The 21,117-nt window shown below is 50.5% G+C and overlaps 2 protein-coding genes across 4 annotated transcripts; one reads left to right on the plus strand and one right to left on the minus strand.

Moving 5' to 3' along the window:
- The first annotated feature begins 6,600 nt into the window (after nt 1–6,600).
- Nucleotides 6,601–8,453, plus strand: LOC119106424 (fat storage-inducing transmembrane protein). The gene has a single exon (XM_037230069.1). The coding sequence runs from the start codon at nt 6,879–6,881 to the stop codon at nt 8,034–8,036; it is 1,158 nt and encodes a 385-aa protein (XP_037085964.1). The 5' UTR covers nt 6,601–6,878; the 3' UTR covers nt 8,037–8,453.
- A 2,942-nt stretch (nt 8,454–11,395) lies between these two features.
- LOC119106259 (plasmolipin) lies at nt 11,396–19,261 on the minus strand. 3 transcript variants are annotated; one of them, XM_037229869.1, is made up of 5 exons: nt 19,211–19,261; nt 14,793–14,936; nt 14,078–14,254; nt 13,185–13,292; nt 11,396–12,578 (listed from the first exon to the last, which is right to left on the minus strand). In XM_037229869.1, the coding sequence occupies exons 2-5, from the start codon at nt 14,922–14,924 to the stop codon at nt 12,453–12,455; spliced, it is 543 nt and encodes a 180-aa protein (XP_037085764.1). In that variant the 5' UTR covers nt 14,925–14,936; nt 19,211–19,261; the 3' UTR covers nt 11,396–12,452. The 3 variants fall into 3 exon arrangements, with proteins under 3 accessions (XP_037085764.1, XP_037085766.1, XP_037085765.1); XM_037229871.1 differs by having other exon boundaries at nt 19,202–19,212; XM_037229870.1 differs by lacking the exon at nt 19,211–19,261 and adding an exon at nt 19,073–19,186.
- Nucleotides 19,262–21,117: the final 1,856 nt, after the last annotated feature.

Raw genomic sequence — 21,117 nt, forward strand, 5'->3', positions numbered from 1 at the left:
CCTGCTCCCTATCGCAGCGGCTGTCTGAGTGAGAGCACCGCAAGGGGTAAGCACTGCATGAACGTGGCGGACAAGCAGGGGATCGCGGCCACTCGTTTTCAAGTTGCGTTGCAACAGGTGCGACAGCAGGGAGAGTGTGATGGCCTTTTTTGTTGCCAGCCCGACGAACACGTCAAAGTCTCCCGTTGTGAGTTCTGCGAGCGTGAATCGGCAGTCAAAGTTGATTTTACAAAGCATCGCGCAATGACGGCACGTGATCTTTACTTGTTCAATTGAACAACCTCAGAGCTGGATGGAAAAAAAGTTCATAGTGAGATGGCAAGTCTGCAAGTCTGTTGCATATATGAGCAAACGACGTCCACAGCTGCTCAGAAAGCCGACTGCAGCGCCACCACCGCTCAGTGCGGACAACCGTCCAACAACGCAGAGGGCGCCACATAGGGACGTCGCCATGGGGAGGGGGCACGCCCCCACCCCGCGCTACATGCATAGTATTAACGAGATGACGCGCCTTGTCTTGACACCACTTTTGGCATGCACCAAGGCCAGCATATACGTAAGAGTTCACGATGAATGCACACAGGCAAAAACAAAATGCAGTGCCATGAAAAACGCTGACAGCGCGGTGCACCCCACCTCCATGCACTGCGACAGCGCAGTGCACTCCATCCCCATGCAGTGTGATAGAGCGGTGCACTCCATCTCCAAGCGGTGTGACAGCGCGGTGCACTCCGCCTCTACGCGTTCAGTCGGTTTGCGTCGGTTGGGCTGTATAGCTGATGGTGGTGCTGGTGGCACGCTCATCAACGGAACTGAGCATTCCATTCAGTGGAGACACTGCAACCGTATTTCCCAGACGAACGTGGCTGCCAATGGCCGCGTTTCATTTCAACTACTGTGTTATTGGTAGACGAACACAAGCCCCGCCCACTCGGATGCTAGGCTGTTTCATACCAGCTACTGACTACTGGAGAGCGTTACATTAGCTGCGCAGTTGTGACCATCAAATTTGGGAAGAAAAATAAGTTTGTGAGTGGGCGGCAGCGCGACCGCGGTCAAAAAGCTGTTAGATGAAGGTATAAGTAACGGGAAAGATCTTGTGTGCTTGTCATCCATACCTCAAAAACATACACGGGAATGGAAGCATTTACGTTTGACGAATTACAGAGAGAAATTGCCCCAGTGGGTCCATTAGGCGACGGCCCACTTGAAGTCGACCATTACCGCGATCTTGATGGGTGAGTTGCATCAGACATGATAAATGATAATGCTAGGGGTGCAGTTTCGGAAAATGCTTTCCCACTTTACATCAAATTTGAGGGGAGATGAAGCCCAAGTTGGGGGTGGGTGGGCTGACCCCCTCCCCCTCCCCCCAGCTGAATAGAAACTGCACCCTTGAATTAGGATTTGATCAACTCTAAGCCATGCATTTTTACTGCTCTGGACAAGCTTGCATGATAACAATGGGTGATGAGAATGTCCATTGGCTTTTGCCTAAAATATTGAACATCGTGTTTTTGTTGGTGATACCTTCCTGATGCTTTCCTGGCATGTGTCTGTAGACCTTACCTGTTCCTGCTGGTGTTAATTTTCCAATCTAATAATACTCCACATGTTGCAGGGAAGTTTGGGACCGAAGGAGATTGGAAAAAAATGAAGACTTTTATGAAAAAACAGTGCCACTACTAACGGACGAGCAGTACGCTGAACAGTTCAGATTGAAGAGGGGCACGGTCGGGAGGATTGTTGGACTCTTGGGGGAAAGGGATGAGAATCCCTCTGGACAGGGGAGGGAACCTTATCCCAGAGAGAAACAAGCACTCCTCACTCTTTGGTACCTAGGAAGCATCATCAGCTTCAGAAAAGTGGCAATGCTCTTTGGTTTGGCAACATGCACTGCTTGGAGGTTTGTGGATGAAGTTATTGAAGACCTGGTCACAATGAGGGATTTGTTCATCAACATACCTCCTTTGGAAAGCATGGCACAAGTGATGGAGGGGTTCAGGTCGCTGAAGGGGGTCCCCAATGTGTGTGGTGCTCTGGATGGGTGTCATGTGGGAATACTGCAGCCTCATAATCATCCTGAGGCATACATCAACAGAAAGGGCTTCTTCTCAGTTAATCTGATGGCCCTCTGTGATTCATCCCACAAGTTCACGGACATCTGCGTGGGGTGGCCAGGGTCAGTTCATGACTCACGTGTGTTTAGAAAGAGTACCCTGGGTAAGAGGCTGGCAGACCCCATCACTAGACATGCAATCCTGCCACAAAATGGTTTCATTGTTGGTGATTCTGCTTTTGAACTACAGAGTTGGCTCATGACACCATTTCGGGAAAATCAACTGGCAGAAAATAGGGAAAAGAAAAAGAAGTACAACTATCTGATCTCAAGCACACGTGTGGTTGTGGAGAAAACCTTTGGCATTCTGAAGGCAATATTTCGGCGTCTCTCCTGTGTGGAAGCTCAGCCAGTTCAGAAAGTTGCGAAGCTCATAGTGGCAGCCTGTGTACTTCACAACATTTCACTTCAGGAGCATGGCTTTTGGAAGGAGGATGGTGAAAATGAGGTCACTGAAGGTGTATATGCCGATGAAGAGATGCGACTGAGAGCTGGAGTACTGCGGGAACATGCAAATCCGGTACTCGTTGAACCATCCGCTGTCGTGGTGCGTAAAGAGCTAGTGGAAAGGCTTTGGGTGCTGTAGCAAGGCTGGTGGTGCTGCTGGATGATCACTGGCTGTGTTGCAGTGTCTATGGTATTTTCGTTGTGGTGTTCGCTGTAGGTCAGCATGATGTAGATTTTGCAATGCTGTGGAGGTCTGAAGGGCAGTGAACAAAGTGTTTTTTGCTGGCAGGAAATACAACATTTTTGTGATCTATGTGCATTCCAAAAGTCCTTACAGCAGTGACTGAAACTGCTTCCAAGTGAAATGTTACAATGAGAACAGGAGTCATCCAGAGACAGGTTATCATCAAGACACAGGCTTAAAAAATAATGTCCCGCTGAATCCCCAGTAGCACCCACATTAACTAAAAGATCCAAAGCACTAACGCCATGTCGCCTGCCCCGCGCGCCGCCATGTTTGTGGATGCCCCGCCGACTACCGAGATGTTAAAGGTTTTGCCAGTCCAGTAGTCGACAAGCGTGACGTCACACCCTTCACGTCACGAATCCATCATGGCCGCCCGACCAATCATAGAACAGGATTTCGACTATTGGTAGTACGATAGTTAAAATGAAACGCGCCCAATGTTTCCCGAACACAACGCCACAGTTTTCGGCCCCAACTTTCTTTCTTCCTCGTGATGCGTTTATCCGTTCTGCTGCCTATATCATTCATGCAATGCGCGCATTTGTATTGAAACGTTATTTACAGCCTATCGTGTGTCACAGTATCTTTGGCTCCGCGTTCAATTGCTGCGTTTCATATTCACACTTTACGTTATGCCACCCTCTCACCGAGCCGTCTTTAGACAGCTAGTACGAGAAGAGACCATCGGTGAAGGCCGAGCGATGACTTAATTTTTGCAACAAATTAACAGCTTGTGAGTGTTGTACGTGGTTGCATGTCGCAAATAAATGGATTTGTGTCGTAGGTATTTGTCCTTGTGCTTGCATTTAATTATCGAGTACGCCACGACGAAATTGCCGGGTAATCAGAGTGAGAGTCGCTTGCGAAGGCAATACCTTCTACGAAGTCTTAACGTTTAAAACAACAGAACTTTGCTGACTGCACTACACTAAAACAAGCTGTAAACGTGCCGCCTACCACCAACAGTATCCACAGGTGCAGTGTCTTGAAAGTGTGCTTGCTGCTGGAGATGCTCACTGTGACGATTACCTAAAATGCACATACACCGTTGCCCGCATTCTCTTCTTGATGAATTGTACCTCTCCAGTCTGATGTTTTGGAAGTCAGGAATGTTCCGGAGGGAGTCAGTTCAACCAGGAAGGACGTAAAATGAACGGTAAGCGTTGCTCCGAGAGCAAAAGACGTGGGACATCATTCTGGAATAATGCATGCTGATTCCCTCAGCCGGGGTCAGTCTACATGAGCGATATTGCAGTCGTTCGTAATCTAGCTGACTGGATATGTTACATACAAATATTTGGGATGTAGTACCGCAAACGTCCTTTGCCAACGCAATTTTGTTTTGCCAAGACCCTAGCGCCCAATGAAATCTTAACTGTTCATGGTGGACGTGTCAACAATTACCTTCGCTGGAGAGGGTTGGTCCATTGGCATAAGCAAATTACCGGTTCACAGATCCCGCGAGCCTGAGTCGCAATGTGAAGGTGTGCAGAGGCGGCGCCATCAATTGGTAATAGGGTTACGAGGTCGCAAAGCCTTCACGACTCGTGAATAAAAAAGCAAGGATGAGAAATCACGGGTTGAATCCCTGGCGTTCTCGTAAATGATCTTTGCTTTGCAAGACTTCTCACGCGTCTTGAGTTGCACCACCGTAATGGGGGCGCGGAAACCGTGGGTGGGGGTAGGGGCTGACACCCACGACCTTGGCCCTTTGAACGTTGACTGAAATTACATAAACCAAATGGCTATCATCCTTCGCTCTCCATCGTCGGTTGCTCCATACCGGCGAAAAACAAATATGATCACCGTGTCGTAGTTTCTTTTCAGCAAAGTGCATAATATCATCTAGACCAAACGGCCATATAATGTATCAGTGTATAAATGTGTGAATGTACAGTGACAAATGTTATACGGGAGAGATTTCACATATTTTTACCCCGCAGCTCTATTATGGCTTGTACGCCTGGCTCCAATTTTTTTTTTGTTTATCAAAAGATAACAACAGTGAGCAAAAATGATCATCTATTACGATGTCGATGAATCGTACCGATAGCACGCTGCCGGAGAATTGCGTAGCTCACATACATCTTCTAGGTTTCCACTGCAGCCGCTTATGGTATGTCCGTGAAGTTGGCGATTTATCCAGCGTTTTTCAGCGACTTGTTGCGATTTCTCCGTGACCGTGACGCCCCGCCCTGAGCCGTGATTGTACTCAGACACGTGAGCCGTGATTGTACTCCTCACTCAGACACGAGTCATCGCCCCACTCGCCTTACATGCTGACACACTGACCCGGGGCATAGTCCACCGCTACAGTGGGGGACGGCCCCGCATTCTCGATTTTGGCTGCGTCTCTATGCGCTCGCTAATTGACCTCTGATTTGGTTTGCGGCGTGGTTTGATGGTCTGTGGCCGGTAGCAGCGGCTGTCCAATGTAAGGGTGGTCAAAGTACCGCAGAACACCGTATATTTGGAATTTCACGATTAGAAGGCTGAGTCAGAGCACGTAGACGACAACCCTGTTTTGCGTGAGCTCTGATCTCAAAAGCATCGAATCAAAAAGCTTTGGAAGAAAGTTATGATATTTAATATGCACACATACACACACACACACACACACACACACATATATATATATATATATATATATATATATATATATATATATATATATATATATATGCAATATACATGATATCCAATATATATGAAAGTCCAACCCTTGTCAACCATGCACGTATATGGACCACAGCATGAACCGCAGTTAAGGTAATCGGGCCCCGGGCTCAAGAGGCACCGAGTTCGTTTTAGAGCCCGGACGCAGGACCCTAAGGGCCCCATAATCGGTGCTGGAGCCCATGACTAGCAGGACCCTTCTATTGTCCCATTGTGGACCATCGCATTATTATTTGTTATTTCCATTTCATGTCAGGTAAGAGGACATCGAGGAAAGCAAGTGGGTCTCCGACATCCGAGTCGCGTCCTGTTCCTATTCAGCAGAAAGTGCCACCGACCGACTAGAAGCCCCTATCTGCAAACGCTCCCTTGTTAAGCATGCTGAGCCTCGACACAGGAAGCTACCATGCTTCAGGGTCCCCGGCCAACGCAGGAAGCCTCCAGTAACAATCACGGGCCCCGGCCTTGTTCCTGCTTCATAAATGGCCCCCAGGGCCCAGGCCGACTCAGAGCCAGCTGCACAGCATTGTTGGTCTCGGACCCAGATCGAGGCCTTCGTCGTCCCGGTACTCCCGCCGGTAGGCGCAACGAACCTCTTTGGCTGAGGGTCAGACCATCGGTCCGGAGTCATCCTCCGATCAGCCCTCCGGGCTCTGTGATCGGGCCCTTAATATTCTCCCCGAAGATCGCGCAAGCCACTGGCCTAATCGCGACCTGAATGGTGGCGCCATTCGCATGTCGATGCCATTATAGGTTAAAATATGGCCGCTTTTTCTGTTGGGCTTAATATCCTAGATTACGGTACGAATTTTCATTTCCGTTATATTTTGGTGATTCATTTGACCTATCTAGTGCAAACTGAGCTGATCTGGTAGATAATGCTCTTTCTGGACATCTTTGCACAGTTGATGACGTAAGTAGGCATTGCGATATATGAATTCTTTTAACTGGTGGTGAAAGCGCTTATACTGGCAGGAAAAGACGATGAAACGCTTCATTTGGTTGTGATTCATGTTATATGCGTGCTCGTGTTCATTTGGTTATTTCGAGCTCATTTTGGTGATCGTTTAACAGGGAGCCGTACTTTAACGTGCGCACCGGTTACGATCATAACGAGGCAAAACGCAAGCCTAGCATTTCGGAGCGGAAAGGCTGGGTCTAGGACCTTGGACTGAGTTTGAGAGAGGGCCGTGCCAAGGGCCGTGTGCCGGGTGGTCCAGAAAAGGACATTATTTGCAATTGATAGCCAGGTGTCGTCATCATTTAGCTTTCCTGACGAGAGCGCGGAAGAGAACGCAAAAAGAGCGTAAGTCTGTCGTTTTCTAAAGGCGTTCAAGTCTGACTAATTTCAAGCAAGAATTTCGGAGGAAGTGAGGTGAAGCCAGCAATATGGCACACAAAGGAAACAGGTCTGGGTCAAAATCAGCTGTAGGCTTGAAATTCCGGCCTTCTTCTGCTGCCCACTCTCAAACTGGTACTAAGCCTGTGCCAGATCAAGCATCACCTCAGCAAATTTTTATTCTGGTGATCATTCACTTGTGCCGGAAGGTGTTATTTGTGGATACAGAAATGAAGATTGGGCTTTACCTTTTCCTCCTTTTTGTTGGTTCAACAGTGGGTGATCTCTTGGTGCTTCCAAAAAGCTACTTTTCCAACAAGCACAACATGCTGAACCAGTACTTTGTCAAGCTTGGCTGGGGGTGGACCTTTGTAGTGGTGGGCTCATTCATGATGCTGACAGCCAATGTTTACTGCTGTAGGCAGAGACCCAGGATGCAGAAGCACATCACAAGGCTGGTCTGTGCAACCATTGCTTGGTACATGTTCACAAGCATGTTTGTGTACATTGAAGGCGTAACAGGCATTTGCCGCACCAAAGCTGGAAAATACACTTCCAAGGAAGCCTGCCTTGATGCTGGATTTAAGTGGTCTGGATTGGAAATATCTGGGCATGCATTCATTCTGATCTTCAATAGTCTGTTCATCATGGAAGAGGCAAAGGCCATTTGTGGCTGGGAGGGAATCAAGGACATGATCAGAAATGAAGACTTCGCGAGGAAGGCGCCAAACAAAGATGAAGTGGATGACACACCATTACAGCATGTCATGGACTCAGATTATGAGCAGATGAAGGTTGATTATGTCAAGTTCACTCCCCATGTCAAGGTTCTGTTTGTCCTGCTCACCATGCTGTCCATCCTGTGGGATGTCATGCTGGTTGGTACCATCCTGTACTTCCACACAATGGTGCAGAAGATGTGTGGAGGCATAATTGCCATCATGGCATGGTTCTTTTTGTACAGATATTTGTACCCTCAAGGATTTGCATGCCTCCCAGGACAAGGGGCCTTCAAGTACCAGAAGGACAAGCCCAAAGTTTATCGTCCATTCAGGGCCCCGTCCTTCGTGTTCAAGAGAAGGAACAGTGCCAGTAAACAGCCATCAACAACCAAGGATGAGCTGCCCAAGTTTATGGGAATGCCACTGTATGCATTGAAGAACAATACTGGTGAATCCACCATGCAAGATTCTGCTGGCAGCAAGTAACATCAGTGACCTGTCCCAGTGTGTCTGGCGCACCCGCAGATGGGGAAAGAAGTGACCCACCTCCCTGCTTTACTTTGGTGTGTCCATATATGGTAGACTTTTGTTATGGCAATGTTAACTCCATTGGATTTGGGTTTTGTCATGACCCCTTTGCCTGCTTAACTAAATGTGCCTGATTTTGGTAGGCTGTTGTTAGGACAATGTTACCTCCACAGGAACTGAGTTTCATCAGTATTTATATGTGGAGGTGGCATGGTAAGGCTCCAGGGTTTTTTATTGTGTGGTAGCCAATGTGTGAATACTCCATTACCTCTTTATATAAGAAGTATTTGAACTTCAGCTCCCTAGGTGCTGTTGACCCAATAACAGTTAATACATCACAAGGTTTGATTTCACCAAATAAAAACCCATTACATATTGTATGTCTTTTCTGAAGTTTTTGTGCCCAGCCACCAGTGTCAGCAAAAGCATTCCATCCATGTCTTGTTAAACATGCTATAACCTCATGAAAAACCATTACATGGATCTACTCAATGCAGCAGAAATGTTTGCATGCCTACATGATATTCAGAAATGTCTTCAGACAACTATGATCCAGTCATCCCACCATAAACCCTGCATAATTGAGATTTAAGCCCAATTTTTTTAGAGGTGGGCTTCTGATAAGGTTATTACTATCAGCCAACATGGGCATTAACTTCTGCTCCTTACAGCCCAAGTTGGCTGGGCTTTAGCCCTCTAACTTGGACTCCCCAACCTTGTGAAGAAAGTGTGCCGAATGCGGGAGCAACCCGTGTGTTGACGTATTTTGTTGTAAGTTGTTTCATTCTCCACTGTTCAGCCTCCCCCAACTCATTTTACGAACTACGTTCCTCCAGCCTTTGATATGCTTAGCTGTGTGGAGAAAGCCCAACATTAGTCTCAGGACGTTTGCTAAAATAACATTTAACTGGGTGATGTTTCGCTGATTGTGAGAACCCCGACCTTTTGTTTCTGCTCTTTGCCACCTTTGTAACGTGCAAATTGATGACATGTCCTTTTGACGACGCGCAAATTGCCTAAATACCAGGAGCCGAAATCTGCATTAGCCGGATTGTTAAGTAGATCAACGTCGACATGCCGAAATGGGATTTAGATAAATGAAGATTAGCCGTGGGAAATCGCGTATTTAATAAACCGAACATATTTTTGTCGAAAAGCAAATTTGACGAACGGCAATTGAGCGCCTGGAAAGTCACCGAATGGTTCACTAGCTGAATGCCTTTTTGTCGGACTCCGGCTTAACAGCATAAGACAAATGCATTTCAGCAACTTAACACCCGATAAAAGGGCATTGAAGCGACGCAATTTTCGATGAAAGAACATTTCAGCAGCTTGGCATTCGACTGAAGAACATTTCGGCAAATTGGCACGCGGTAAATTGCATTTCGGCTCATGAAAATTTGGTCGATCTAAAACGTCGGCAAAAAAAGACAACGGCAGACTGCCCTTCGCTTTTCACCATTCCGCCTTATTGACGCGGCAACCAAGACAGCGATGCAGCGGCAAAACAGCACGCGATGAAACGTTTTGGCTAAATGCATTTCGGCCATTTATCTGGATACCCACTACACGCATTGTACGCCCGGCCACGCCAATCAGCTGCATCGCCGTCCCTCTCCTTGCGTTGGGCCGCGTTTTCGACATGGTGCTCTTCTCCAACTAGTGCACCAAGGGAGCTGATCATCAATTAGGGGCACATAAGCTCCTGCGCGCGCCGTCTTCGATTCTCGCTCGTACACAGCATGGCCTCACCTCACGAGGATTCGTTTATTGCCCTCCAACGGCGACGTACAGCACATCACGGGCACGACTCGCTCCACGGACTAGCGCGCCAGCAGGCCTGGCGCCCTCGCGCCGAACCCGCGGAGACCTTCACGACAGGGTCACCGGCGCACAGGCTAGTGACTCGCGTTACAGTGCACCACACGAGCAAAATCACGATACGACCAACACGGCGTGCATAGACCCCTGGCCATAGGAGCGTGACATCACGGAGTAAACTAGCAGCCACGTAAACAAACGGTACAGGGCGGCCATGGGCGGGAGCACCGCGGGTCCCTTGCCCGCAAATGATCAGTCACCTCTGTGACATTGTCTCAAATCAGAACCCTGCTCTAGGTCCAGTGTGCGGGTACAAATGGCTTACGAAGGTACGAAAAACTCCCGAACTACAACGACAAAGACAAAGACCAAGTGAATAGCACAGCGGCCATGCGGGAATTGGAGGATACGCACGAGTACCTGCTACACGATTCGAACAACAGCAACTTCCTATACATCGACTGACACAGAATGTGAACCATTGACAACCTAAGCACTAGTAAATACGCACGTCTTGTTGCTATCTAAGTACAGCGTGATAAGTATGGCAGGCTAGCCCATCCTCAAGGCCCACTGCAGAGCCCGCGAGGGCTCACGGTCGTTGTAAAGCCCCCCTGGGCACATCCAGCGACTCCGCGCGATATCTGGGCCCGCGGCTCGTGTTGGGGGGACAGAAATCGAGCAGCCGCCGCCTGGTGCGGTGCACGTCTTCCGAGGGCTTCGTTTCAGGCAGGGCAATTTAAGTGGGAGCTGGATCATCAGTACGGTGTTGGTCCCAACAGCGCTAACTTGACATCAGTCGTGGAGGAAAAGGAAAACTGGCAGAAACTCACCGACAAAGAACCAACTGCCTGACTGGCATGTGGTGTTTTATCCGGTTGACAAGAAGCGAACTCAGTCGACCCTCACCAAATTACGGGGTTTTACGACACGAGGCATGCATCCCCCGTAGCTTTCTCTAAACACAAGTTACGAGCAGAAAATTTCGTTGCACGACACATGTCGAAGAAAACCTGCACTGCCAGGCATGCCCACTTATCCAATCTTTACTGGGATCCGCTCGTCCAGGTCGTCCCTGACACAAGTTATCTCCAGAAGGGACAAGGTCCCACGTCCCCGCCCACTGGCGGGACGATCACCTGTTCCGATAGGAGCAGTGGACCACTGACCGCCCCGTGACGCGCGCGCTGGCAATGCCGTCGTGTCCCCTCCCTAAAAGCGCCGGGAAAAAAACAAACTCTACAAATTCTACGAACCTCCGCGGTTCTAAGCTGCCAAAGACGCACGCGTGTCCAGCTACGGAATGGAACAATCGAATCGACAAGACTGACAGCGCTGCATGCTGGCTCACTGCTGCTTCAATGGACTAGTCTTGGACCGGGGCGAAGTCCAGAAAAATGCGCCGAGGGTCGAGCACGACAAATCCTCACCTTACTCCCGAATGCCCCGAGGCCGACTTCTAAGGACTTTGACAATCTTCGATGCCCCCTCCCCCCCCCCCCCCCCCAGCTCTAGCGAACTGAAAGGTGACTGAATACTGTCTGTCTGTCTGAAAACTGTCTTGGACATCCCGCAACACATGACCCCAATGCCAGAAATGGTCAGCTCACATAACATGAGTCATTTCATGGCATGCTGCAATTACTGTTCAATGTCAAGCGCTGTTTTAAAGCCGCGGATAGGTTCTCGGCACCCACTATTCCTATTTTCATAAATATTGACTTAAGTATTCCGAGTCAACTATTGCGCGAGTGCAGACCTATACTTTCCATTGGTCCGAACTAATGCTAAGGGATTAATGATCGATTAAAGCACCTTCAGTCGTATTCCTGTCAAAAAAACACAGTGCCAATGGAGTAACGACGCCGTTGTTAATCCACCACTACTTGGCGCAAAAAGTATTGCAACACGCCAATTACTGGTCGGTTTGAGACTGTCCGCGCCACGAGAAAAACGCTTCTCAACTGTGCTAAATGTAGGCATCTAGCTATCTGCAACGAAATGCCACGAATCACCAGTGACAGACCGCAGCAGTCTACCTAAAAAACAATGTTGCAAAATGGAATGTGTTAATTGCAGCCATCGGGAGGCTAAACAAGGTTCGGTCCTGAGCAACAGCCAACAGCACATGGGTTTATACTGGCCGTTTTATGACGTCTTTAAGAGACCTCGATAACCGATGGCCCTCACGAACAGGGCGACCAGGAAACCCGGCAACTGACCTCCGAAACCGCCAAATAAACTCGCTATTCAAACTCTTTAAGTGTCAATCAAAAACACAGTGGAAGGCGCTAAACCGCCAGAGGAACGCGTCCCGGGCCCGCGGCAGGAACCGCGCGGGGGACTGGGACGCAGATGCCGCACCCAAGACCACCATCAGGTCACGTGTGATGCCGGTCGCCGCTAGATGGCTTGACGCGGTCGCTCATTGGCTGGGCTGACGGCGTCGGAGGGTCTGAAGCCAGCGTACGCGACGATCGGACGTGACGTCACTGGTAGCCTGGTAGGTCAGCGGCGACGTTACAAGTTGCGGGGCGGCCGGACGAGGCGTCACTAGTACGCCGGCGTGGTGACCTGCTGGGTTGTCGGCTCGGCGGTCATGGTTCGGGCCGTTCGCCAGGCGTGGAACATGAGGAACGCGTCGATCCCGTACAGCACCATGGCGATGTAGCCGAAGAACTGCAAACATAACGGACAAACGGAGTCAATAGAGTACGAAAAACGAAGTGATTCCATTCATTCACGCTACGCTCGCGAGAGGTAGTTATCTGCAGATTAAGTATAAAGGGACTTTGTGTGCGCATCTTCTGTAGTGATGTGAACGGTTTATCACGTCGGAGTACGAGAACCCCCCAAGATAGACGTGGAAGCGGACGGCAAGAGACTTGTATATTTCTTCGTACACCATTATGCACATCATGCCCTATTCCCCGATTTTGTCCGGCGAGAATCCCTTCTATGCGGAGGTAGCTGGTTGCCGAAGCTGCAGATATCGTACCAAACGCACAATGAGCATTTCATGGCGTCCCTTTGCCTCTATCCCGAGCGCACGTTAACCGTCGCATGAGCAGCCTCACTTTTCGCCGGAACACAAACACCGGAATATCCGCCCGGGGTGACTGACTGGCCTCGTAGTGACAGCCCTCGAACAATCTAACCACCCTAAATAACAGGCATGCGGGAGGACGCTCCACATCTTCCATGACTGCCGCACCGCAGGGACGCAAGCGCGCGGTGCTGGTGGGCGCTGCCCTCGCGCACGGGCACGGATCAGGTCACACTCACGCCGGCCGCGATCAGTGCCTCCTGGTACATATAGGAGCTGCCGTGCACGACGCACGCAGTGGAAGCGGCGAAGAAGAAGAAGCACCAGATGCCCGCGTAGAACATCTCCTGCAAAGCACGTGAGCTGGACAGAGCCTCATGGGAGCCTCCTATGACGCCTACAGACGTCAGGACGAGCGGCGTGAGGCCTACTGAAGCCTGTTCAAACTATAGTTCATGTGGAACAAAAGGCATATGTAGCGACTGATACGGCCAGAGGCGCTCGGTCCTGCGGCTGCGGTGTCACCCTGCGTGGACTGGGACCACCAGTCCGTTCCGATAGCTCCGTTGGTAGTGCCTCTCTTCCGATCCATGCACCAGTGGCGGAGGGAGTTCGAGACGCTTGAGGCGTCCGCTATTTGCCCTCGACAGATATGGCCCGCGGCCGATGGGAGCGGCGGCGCAAAAGGTCACGTGACTCCGGAGGGCAGGGCGGACCGTGCTGAGCACTGGTACGTTAAACTTTCGCAACCAAATTCTACAGTGGACCTGGAGTTTCACGATCGGATGAGAGAGTTTGGGGCTCAAACACGAACTACTTAGATGGATTTCTGGGGTCAGATGACCCCAGAAATCCATCCACTCAAATTGTTATTGTCATATCTTTCCCGAGAGGCGGTCACCCGGGACTTCAAGGTCTCGTCTCGGAGGTCAAGGGGGTCAAGGTCTCGCACCAGACGCACTCGCGGCCCGCGCACCGGCAGAGGAACGCACGCTTCGGGCGTCCGCCAATGGGACGAGAGAGCACGGTTCAATATCTGCCCAGGCACATTCGTCTGGCCCGCTTGCACCGCTGCGTGGCGACACAGACGACGCGAGCCGTGGCGCGCGCCGGTGGCAGCCTGTCCACTCACCACGACATTCAGGCGCAGCAGCCCGGCCAGCTTCTCGCGCAGGTGGAACACGTACAGCACGGCTAGGATGATGGCGATTATGATCCCCGTCGAGGCCACGAACTCGAAGAAACCCGCTTGGGAGACATACGGGTTGCTCGCGCACGCCACGCAGATGGTGCCAATCACGCACACCACCTGAAACGAGGCGGGGTCGCTGTGACGCGACTGAGGTCGGGCTGGAGGCTTTTGGCGACGCTCTGCATGAAATGCGAAATCTCTGTTGAAAATCACAAATCTCTGTCGAAATGCGACACTTGTCGTTAATAGTGGTGGTGTTGAGTATTGGGCCGCATGCCAGCAAAACAGCGTATTGCACACAAATTGCACCAACAAGGATGCCACAGAATCGTAATGTTGAATAGATGTCTTAAAAAATACCCGAAATTTTAAAGTTCACTGCTTTCAACACAGGAAAGCAGTAAAGCGCTGCGTCAGAGAGGACTGATCATCAACGCCTATTCACATCTCAGGCAAATATATTCCGAAGCTTTCTCACTTCGCCATGTCACATGAATATGCATGCCTCATGCCGCAAGTGGCCAGATAAAGGAACAATGTACTGGTGCATATATTATTATATATTTTATGTCGTAAACAATAAATCATGCATATCTTTTTATGCATGCTTTTTTCGAACACACCGCTGGGAAAAATACTTTGTGAGAGAGCTTACCATTTCTGCAATTTTTAAGAGAACTTCCTTTGATGTAAGCATTGTTCTGTCAAAAAATACTGATCTTGTAGCAGATGATGCCGCATCTCCAGCGGCCTGAGCCATGTATGCATCTGCCATTCCCTTCTCCATGATGAGCACGATCTGGAAAAATCGTTTTGCTATGAAACACACAACGTTTTGATGGATGCTGAACAGAAGTTACAAAAGCTTTGGCATTAAAAGTCATGTTTCCGATGTTATTTCCACACCCCTTTCGCCAATCCCTGCAGCTTCCCAAACTACTGTGCACATTTGACCTTAAATCATTGCACACCATCTAAATGTTCTTTTAAGACTCCAAATTCCAAGTAAAGCCACCACCTTTCCCTGCTGAGATCAGGCTTAAAAATGAGCCAGATGCCTGAAATGTTGCTGCAGACTGCCACTGTTCATATATCACCTTTCATTTTGTATTCATCGACTAGTGCATTTCAGAATGAGTGCAACATACACATGCAAAACTTTTGGTTTTGGGCCACACGAAGTTGTAGACCTCGAAGTGCTTCCAGAAACAAGAAGGTTACTAGCCTATTTTGGTGCTGATCAATGGCGCAGGCAGGAAGGCACAGGGGCACGTGCTTCCCCCCCCCCCCCCCCCCCGATTAGTTTCGACCTCTCGGAACCTTGTCGGAACCATCGGATTAATGGCCGAAAAGGCCGGCCGGAGGTCACATTCAGGGGCTCCGACCGCAGGGCCGGGCACTCCAATGCTGGCCGGAGGGTCCCGTGCGTTGATCAGGACCCCCTGAGTCGATAAGGACCTATATGTCCGTCAGACACTACCAGTAACACAAAGTCGTCTCCGTGGTAGTGTGGGCTTGCGGGTCATTTCCCAGGCAGGAACACAGCTGGAGCCAGCGATTTACATTGGTTGGGGCCCCAGCACCTCTCAGGGCCCCATGGCCACTAACGGGGGTCCTACGTTGGCAAGGGACTCTGAGCCGGCCAGCGGGAGTATTCGAGAAGGCCCCAAAAGCCTAGAGGACCCACTGGGTCCGACGATCAATGGCCACTGGATGGTCTAAGGGCACAAAGGGCTGGTCGGTGTCTTATTAGGGGACCCGGCCTGCGGAGATGGCCCCTCAAACAGCAGTCAGAGGACCCTTTGCGCCGATGGGGGACCTCCTGAGCCGGAATGCGCCTTTTGTCGGTCAGACACCTTCAGTACTGCAATGTCGGCTCTGTGTACGTATGGGCCTGAGGCCCACTTCCCAACCACCTATCTAGAGCCGGGACCAGTGATTTACACTGACTGGGGGGCCTTATACTTGTCAGGGGATCACAGCGCCTAACAGAGGGTCCCGTGCTTGCAAGGGCCCCGAGCCGATAAAGCAGTATGGGACGTGACCCGAGACGGGGCCCAGCGGCCCACCGGAACCGACGATCAAAAGCCCGGTTGGGGGACATGAGGGCCCGAAGGACTAGCTGTAGGTCACAAAAAGAATCGCGGGCAGAAGGGTCGTGACCTGAAATATTTGATACACCTCTTGCAGTTTGCTGAGTAGCTGAGACAAAGCGGGTGTCTACGTCGGCCGGAGACGTGACCACCAAACAGTCGGCTCCCGGTCCGTTTGAGCCCTTGAGACCCATTTCCCACGCAGGAACGAGGCTTAGGCCCGCGATTCGAAATGTTTCGGGTCCCTGGTACAGTGAGGGGCTCCTGTGTCGACCAGGGGCCACAGAATCTAACAGGGGTCCTGTGGCGGCACGTGGGCCCGAGTCGGAGCGGTGTTTAAGGGGCTACAGAGGAGCCAAAGGGCCTCTAGAGACCAAAGATCAAGGGCCCAATTCGAAGGCTGAAGGGTCCAAAGGGCTAATTATAGGTTATATTAAGGACCTCCGCCCATGGGGCCGTGATCTCAAAAGGCAGTAAGAGGACCTCTTGCGCCCATGGGGACCCATGAGACAGCACGTTCCTTTATTTCGGCCAGAGATCACCACAACGGACAGTCAGATCTGTGTTGGTCTGAGCTCTGTGGGCCATTTCCCGAGCAGGGACATGGCTGGACCCGCGATTTACAGTGGTCGGCGCTCCTGTATCGTTCCGGGGCCCACAGTGCCTAATGGGGTATTCTGTGTCAACAAGGGGCCTCGAACTGGAAAAGGCAAGGAAACGTGATAACTTAGGGCGAGTGCTCTTATTAAGGCAATGGAAGGGTCCTGTACCAGTCAGGGCCCCAGGTACCGAACGGTGGACCCTCCCACCCAATTCCAGCATGGGCCCGTTAAACGAAACTAGAGTGTGTGCCAATTCCTTGACTACCTGCGGCGATCAGGGATGTTGTTGCGTCAGTGAGGATTCCTACCGCTTACGTCGAGCTGTGGTCAAGAGCACGACTCAGAAGGCCTCCCGCGTCAGGGAGTGGGCCAATGCGATATGATGTATCTTCTAAGGGCCTCCGGATAGGCCGGGGATCCAGCCCGTGTCGTCAGAATGACAGATGGAAGACACACTGCGGTGGGACAGAATGGCCCTTCAGCCCTTAACCGGGAACAATAAAGCATTCAGTAATGTTTTATTCGAACAGCCCCTTTCCTGGAAAGAAATAGGGAGTCCCAAAAGTGTTGAATGGCATGGACAGAAATGGGTTCGAAAACGCACAAGACCATCCCACGTTTGCCTGGGAACGTTCATTCTTTTGCAGAATCGACGAGTCGAACAAATATCAAAAGGTTCGAGCCTGCGCGCCGAGTGCCCTTAGTGTGGTGGTTAACACGCCTGTGTTTGTCACTCGCATCTGGCAAACCAATGCTACCGGGTTGGATTCCCTGCCGCGCCCCGCCCTTCCTGCCAGGATGAGAGACAGGCAATGTCACAAAGCCTCAGCAGCTCAGTGCACCACATAGCCCAAATAACACGCCGGCGATCTCGGAAGCAAGGACAGCCATGGCCTGTGTTGCAGTTTCCGTAAACCCCAATGGCATTGGCCACTGCAAGTGACGCCAAGCGGCAGCACCGTGCGTGCGAAAGCGACCGTCGGAAAACCTGAATGTCTTTCAAAATGAATTTGTACTGTTCAAAGATGAGACTGAGTGAATTTGTTTACAACTTTGAGGTTGTCCTCTGGAAAGATTAAGAGTTACAGTGATTTGGAAAACAGAGATTCTACCTGCAACTTTCCAGCTCCACCTCAATATTCCATGCCTATTTTGTGGTGCTGTAAAGGCCAATCCATTATTGTAATCAATCTAAAAACTGCCAGAGTTAAAATATAACCCAATGCGAATATCTCTAAATGAATTATTGTACATCCTAAGACACTTAAGGATACTTATGTCAATTATTATGTTATTATCATATTGATTTTTTGCCACAGTCCAGTGATAATCATTGGACCAACATGGCAGAGCCTATGGAGACTGCAACGCCTGGCATTGAGGCTTTTCTTGCAAAGATATGCAAGAGTGCATGCTTAAAACCATGTCACATAATTTGTATACTCATAATTTCTGACTGAATGTTGAACATTGCCAGACCAACATGGCTATACCACATTCATACAAATCATTCACCCATTTAATCTTTAATCTACATTTGCATGGTCCTTGATATCTCTACACAACCCAGATAACAACTCCAACAGTTCCTGAGTTCTGTCCATTGATAATTTTTCAGTTTATTTAAAATAGACTTCAGGCATGATTTGTCCTGCAGTGGCATCTAGCTTCTATTCAAGCTATAAAAGGATCTAAGTAAAGTATAAAAGAAAAACACACTCTCATCAACAAATGCGCCATGTCCAAATTTTTTTGGGTGCCCTTTTACTACCACAGGGGCCTTTGTCAAGCCCATGACCCCCTTGCCAAAGCCCTGGCTGTACACTTAGTGCTGATTCCTTTTACACAACACCATTCCATTCATATACACATCTACATTAAGTTGGTAAGCATGGCTCCTGTTTCCCATGTGCTGCAGGTCATCCTTTGAAGGCCAAACCACATATTCATTAGATACCTAAATTGACTTAAACTCACCCTACCGCAGGTGGGTGGATCAGAAAACAGAGGCTCTAACCAATAAAGCTATTTGGATCAGCAACTTACTTGTTTCAACCATGAATCTGACTTTTTAAGCACAAAATGACAAAATGCACATGCACTCCTCCATTCTGCAACCACAACTTCCTGGCTAAATACATTGCAAATGCCGAAAAACACATCACAATGCCCCACTTTTCTAATAAACGGCTGGCACCTCAGGTGCTTGAAACAGGCTTCCCTCACACTCTGACGTTTACCAGTCAGAGTTGATGAGCCCGACTCTGAGATAATGATCGCTGGAACTTTCTAAAGCAAACTGGTTGGCTGAGCAGAAGAAATTTGTCCTGAACATATCTCCCGAAATATACCAAATGATGCTTTTTTACGTTCCCAACCTGCACCACCGACGGATGGAAGAGATGCACTGGCTGCAAGATGTGTGTACTGTCGCGCTTAATAAAGGCTGTGAGGCATCAGCTGGCATTGTGACGTCATTGAGAACGGGTTTAAATCGATTCAACACAAAGGCTCTGACGGATCACCGGCACGTGACAGGTCACTGATCACGGGTTTATACGTTTTTTTGGGCCGAATGAAGGTCATAACGCATTGTCTGACTACGTGATATCACCGGTATGTGACTTACATCAGGCGCAACAGGCCATGGTCCATCTTCACCATTCTTCACCTTTCTTCTCAGCTTCACCGCCACATCCCTGTATCCAACGCACGGGCGCGGATCAGCCGCATCACCGCACAGCAATAGCACAGGCAGGGGGCACAGGGGGCACTTATGTCCCCCTTAGGTTCCGAGGGGCCCTTCGGTCACTCGGAACATCGATTAAAGACCTGATTTCACAGCCCGAAAGGCCGACCGGAGGTCGTATTCAGTGGGCCCCGGCGGGAGCCAGCGATTTCATTAGGCGGGCCCCAGCGTATGTCAGGGCCTCATAGCCACTAACAGGGCCTTTTGTTGGCAACAGGCCCCGAGTCAGCCAGAAATAGTGCTCGAGGAGGCCCGAAGGGCCTAGAGGGCCCATTGGGTCCGACGATCAAGGGCCCTGTAGAGGGTCTCAGGGCACGAAGGGCTGGTCGAAGTCGGAGTTTATGGGCCCGGCCTGCAGCGACGGGCCCTCAAATCACAGTCAGAGGGTCCTTTGCGCCGATCTGATTGGCCCCACCGAGTCGATATGGGCCTATATATCGGTCATGCACCACCAGTACTGCGCAGCAGTATCGGGCTGAGGGCTCACTTCCCAATCACCTATAAAGCCGGGGCCAGTGAAATAACTGGTTGGGGACCTTCTATCGCCAGGGGTCTACAGCGCCCAGCTGATGGTTCTGTCCTCACAAGGGCCCCGAGACGACCAAGGGAAGTGTTTCATGTGGCCTGAAGAGAGGCCTGGGAGGCGCACCGGAACCGAAGATCCAAAGGCCCGATCGGAAGGTGTTCGTAGCGCAGTTGTACGTTGTGTCCTGCGCCGCTGCTGGGGCGGGGCGCGGCACGTGGTCAGGTTCGCAGGCCGGCCCCGGCCTGCGCGGCAGATGCGCGCCGCCGTCGCAGTTCGCACGGCCCCGGCTCGCGGCCCCCGCTGTCGGGAGTCGCCGTGGGGAGGGTGGAGAGGTTAGGTGCACCGTCAGGGACTGCTGTGGTGCGAGACCAAAATACAGAGAAGGTGTGGTGAAATACTTGGCGTCTCAGTACAGAGGGCATAAGGGCCGAAGGACTGGCTGTAGGTCACATGAATAATCGTGGACTTGAAATATCTGTCAGAGGACCTCTTGCACCACTTCAGGAGGCTCTGACACAATGCGGGTATCTAAGTCGGCCAGAGACCACGAACGCCGAACAGTCGGCTCCATGTTCCTCTGAGACCTTGAGACCTATTTCTCGAGCAGGAACGAGGCTGGGGCCCACTATTTTCAATATTTGGGGGTACCTGACAAAACGAAGGGCATCCGTGTTCGTCTAAGACCACAATGCCTAACAAGGGTCCTGTGGTGGCAAGTGGCCCCGAGTCGGAGCGATGTTTGAGGGGGTCTGAAGACGGCCCGAAGGGTCTCTCGAGACCAGAGATCAAGGACCTGATGGGAAGGCCGAAGGGTCCGAAGGGCTGGCTGTAGATCGTATTAAAGACCCCACCCATGGGACCGTGGTCTCAAATACCAGTAAGAGGACCTTTTGCACCGACAGGGACTCCTGAGGCGGCGCGTTCCTCTATTTTGACCAGAGATCACCACAACGAACAGTCGGATCCGTGTTGGTCTAAGCTCTGTGGGCCCATTTCCCGATCAGGGACAG

Source organism: Pollicipes pollicipes, unplaced genomic scaffold, assembly GCF_011947565.3.
Source record: "Pollicipes pollicipes isolate AB1234 unplaced genomic scaffold, Ppol_2.1 Scaffold_6138;HRSCAF=7277_pilon_pilon_pilon, whole genome shotgun sequence".
Classification (NCBI taxonomy): domain Eukaryota; kingdom Metazoa; phylum Arthropoda; class Thecostraca; order Pollicipedomorpha; family Pollicipedidae; genus Pollicipes; species Pollicipes pollicipes.

Bases quoted from the DNA above. Each gene is read 5' to 3' on its own strand.
- LOC119106424 (XM_037230069.1), top strand. From the start codon at position 6,879: ATGGCACACAAAGGAAACAGGTCTGGGTCAAAATCAGCTGTAGGCTTG.
- LOC119106259 (XM_037229869.1), bottom strand. From the start codon at position 14,924: ATGGAGAAGGGAATGGCAGATGCATACATGGCTCAGGCCGCTGGAGAT. The intron at 14,255-14,792 runs GTAAGCTCTCTC...GCCTCGTTTCAG, and splicing joins TCTTAAAAATTGCAGAAATG to GTGGTGTGCGTGATTGGCAC. The intron at 13,293-14,077 runs GTGAGTGGACAG...CGTGCTTTGCAG, and splicing joins TGCTGCGCCTGAATGTCGTG to GAGATGTTCTACGCGGGCAT.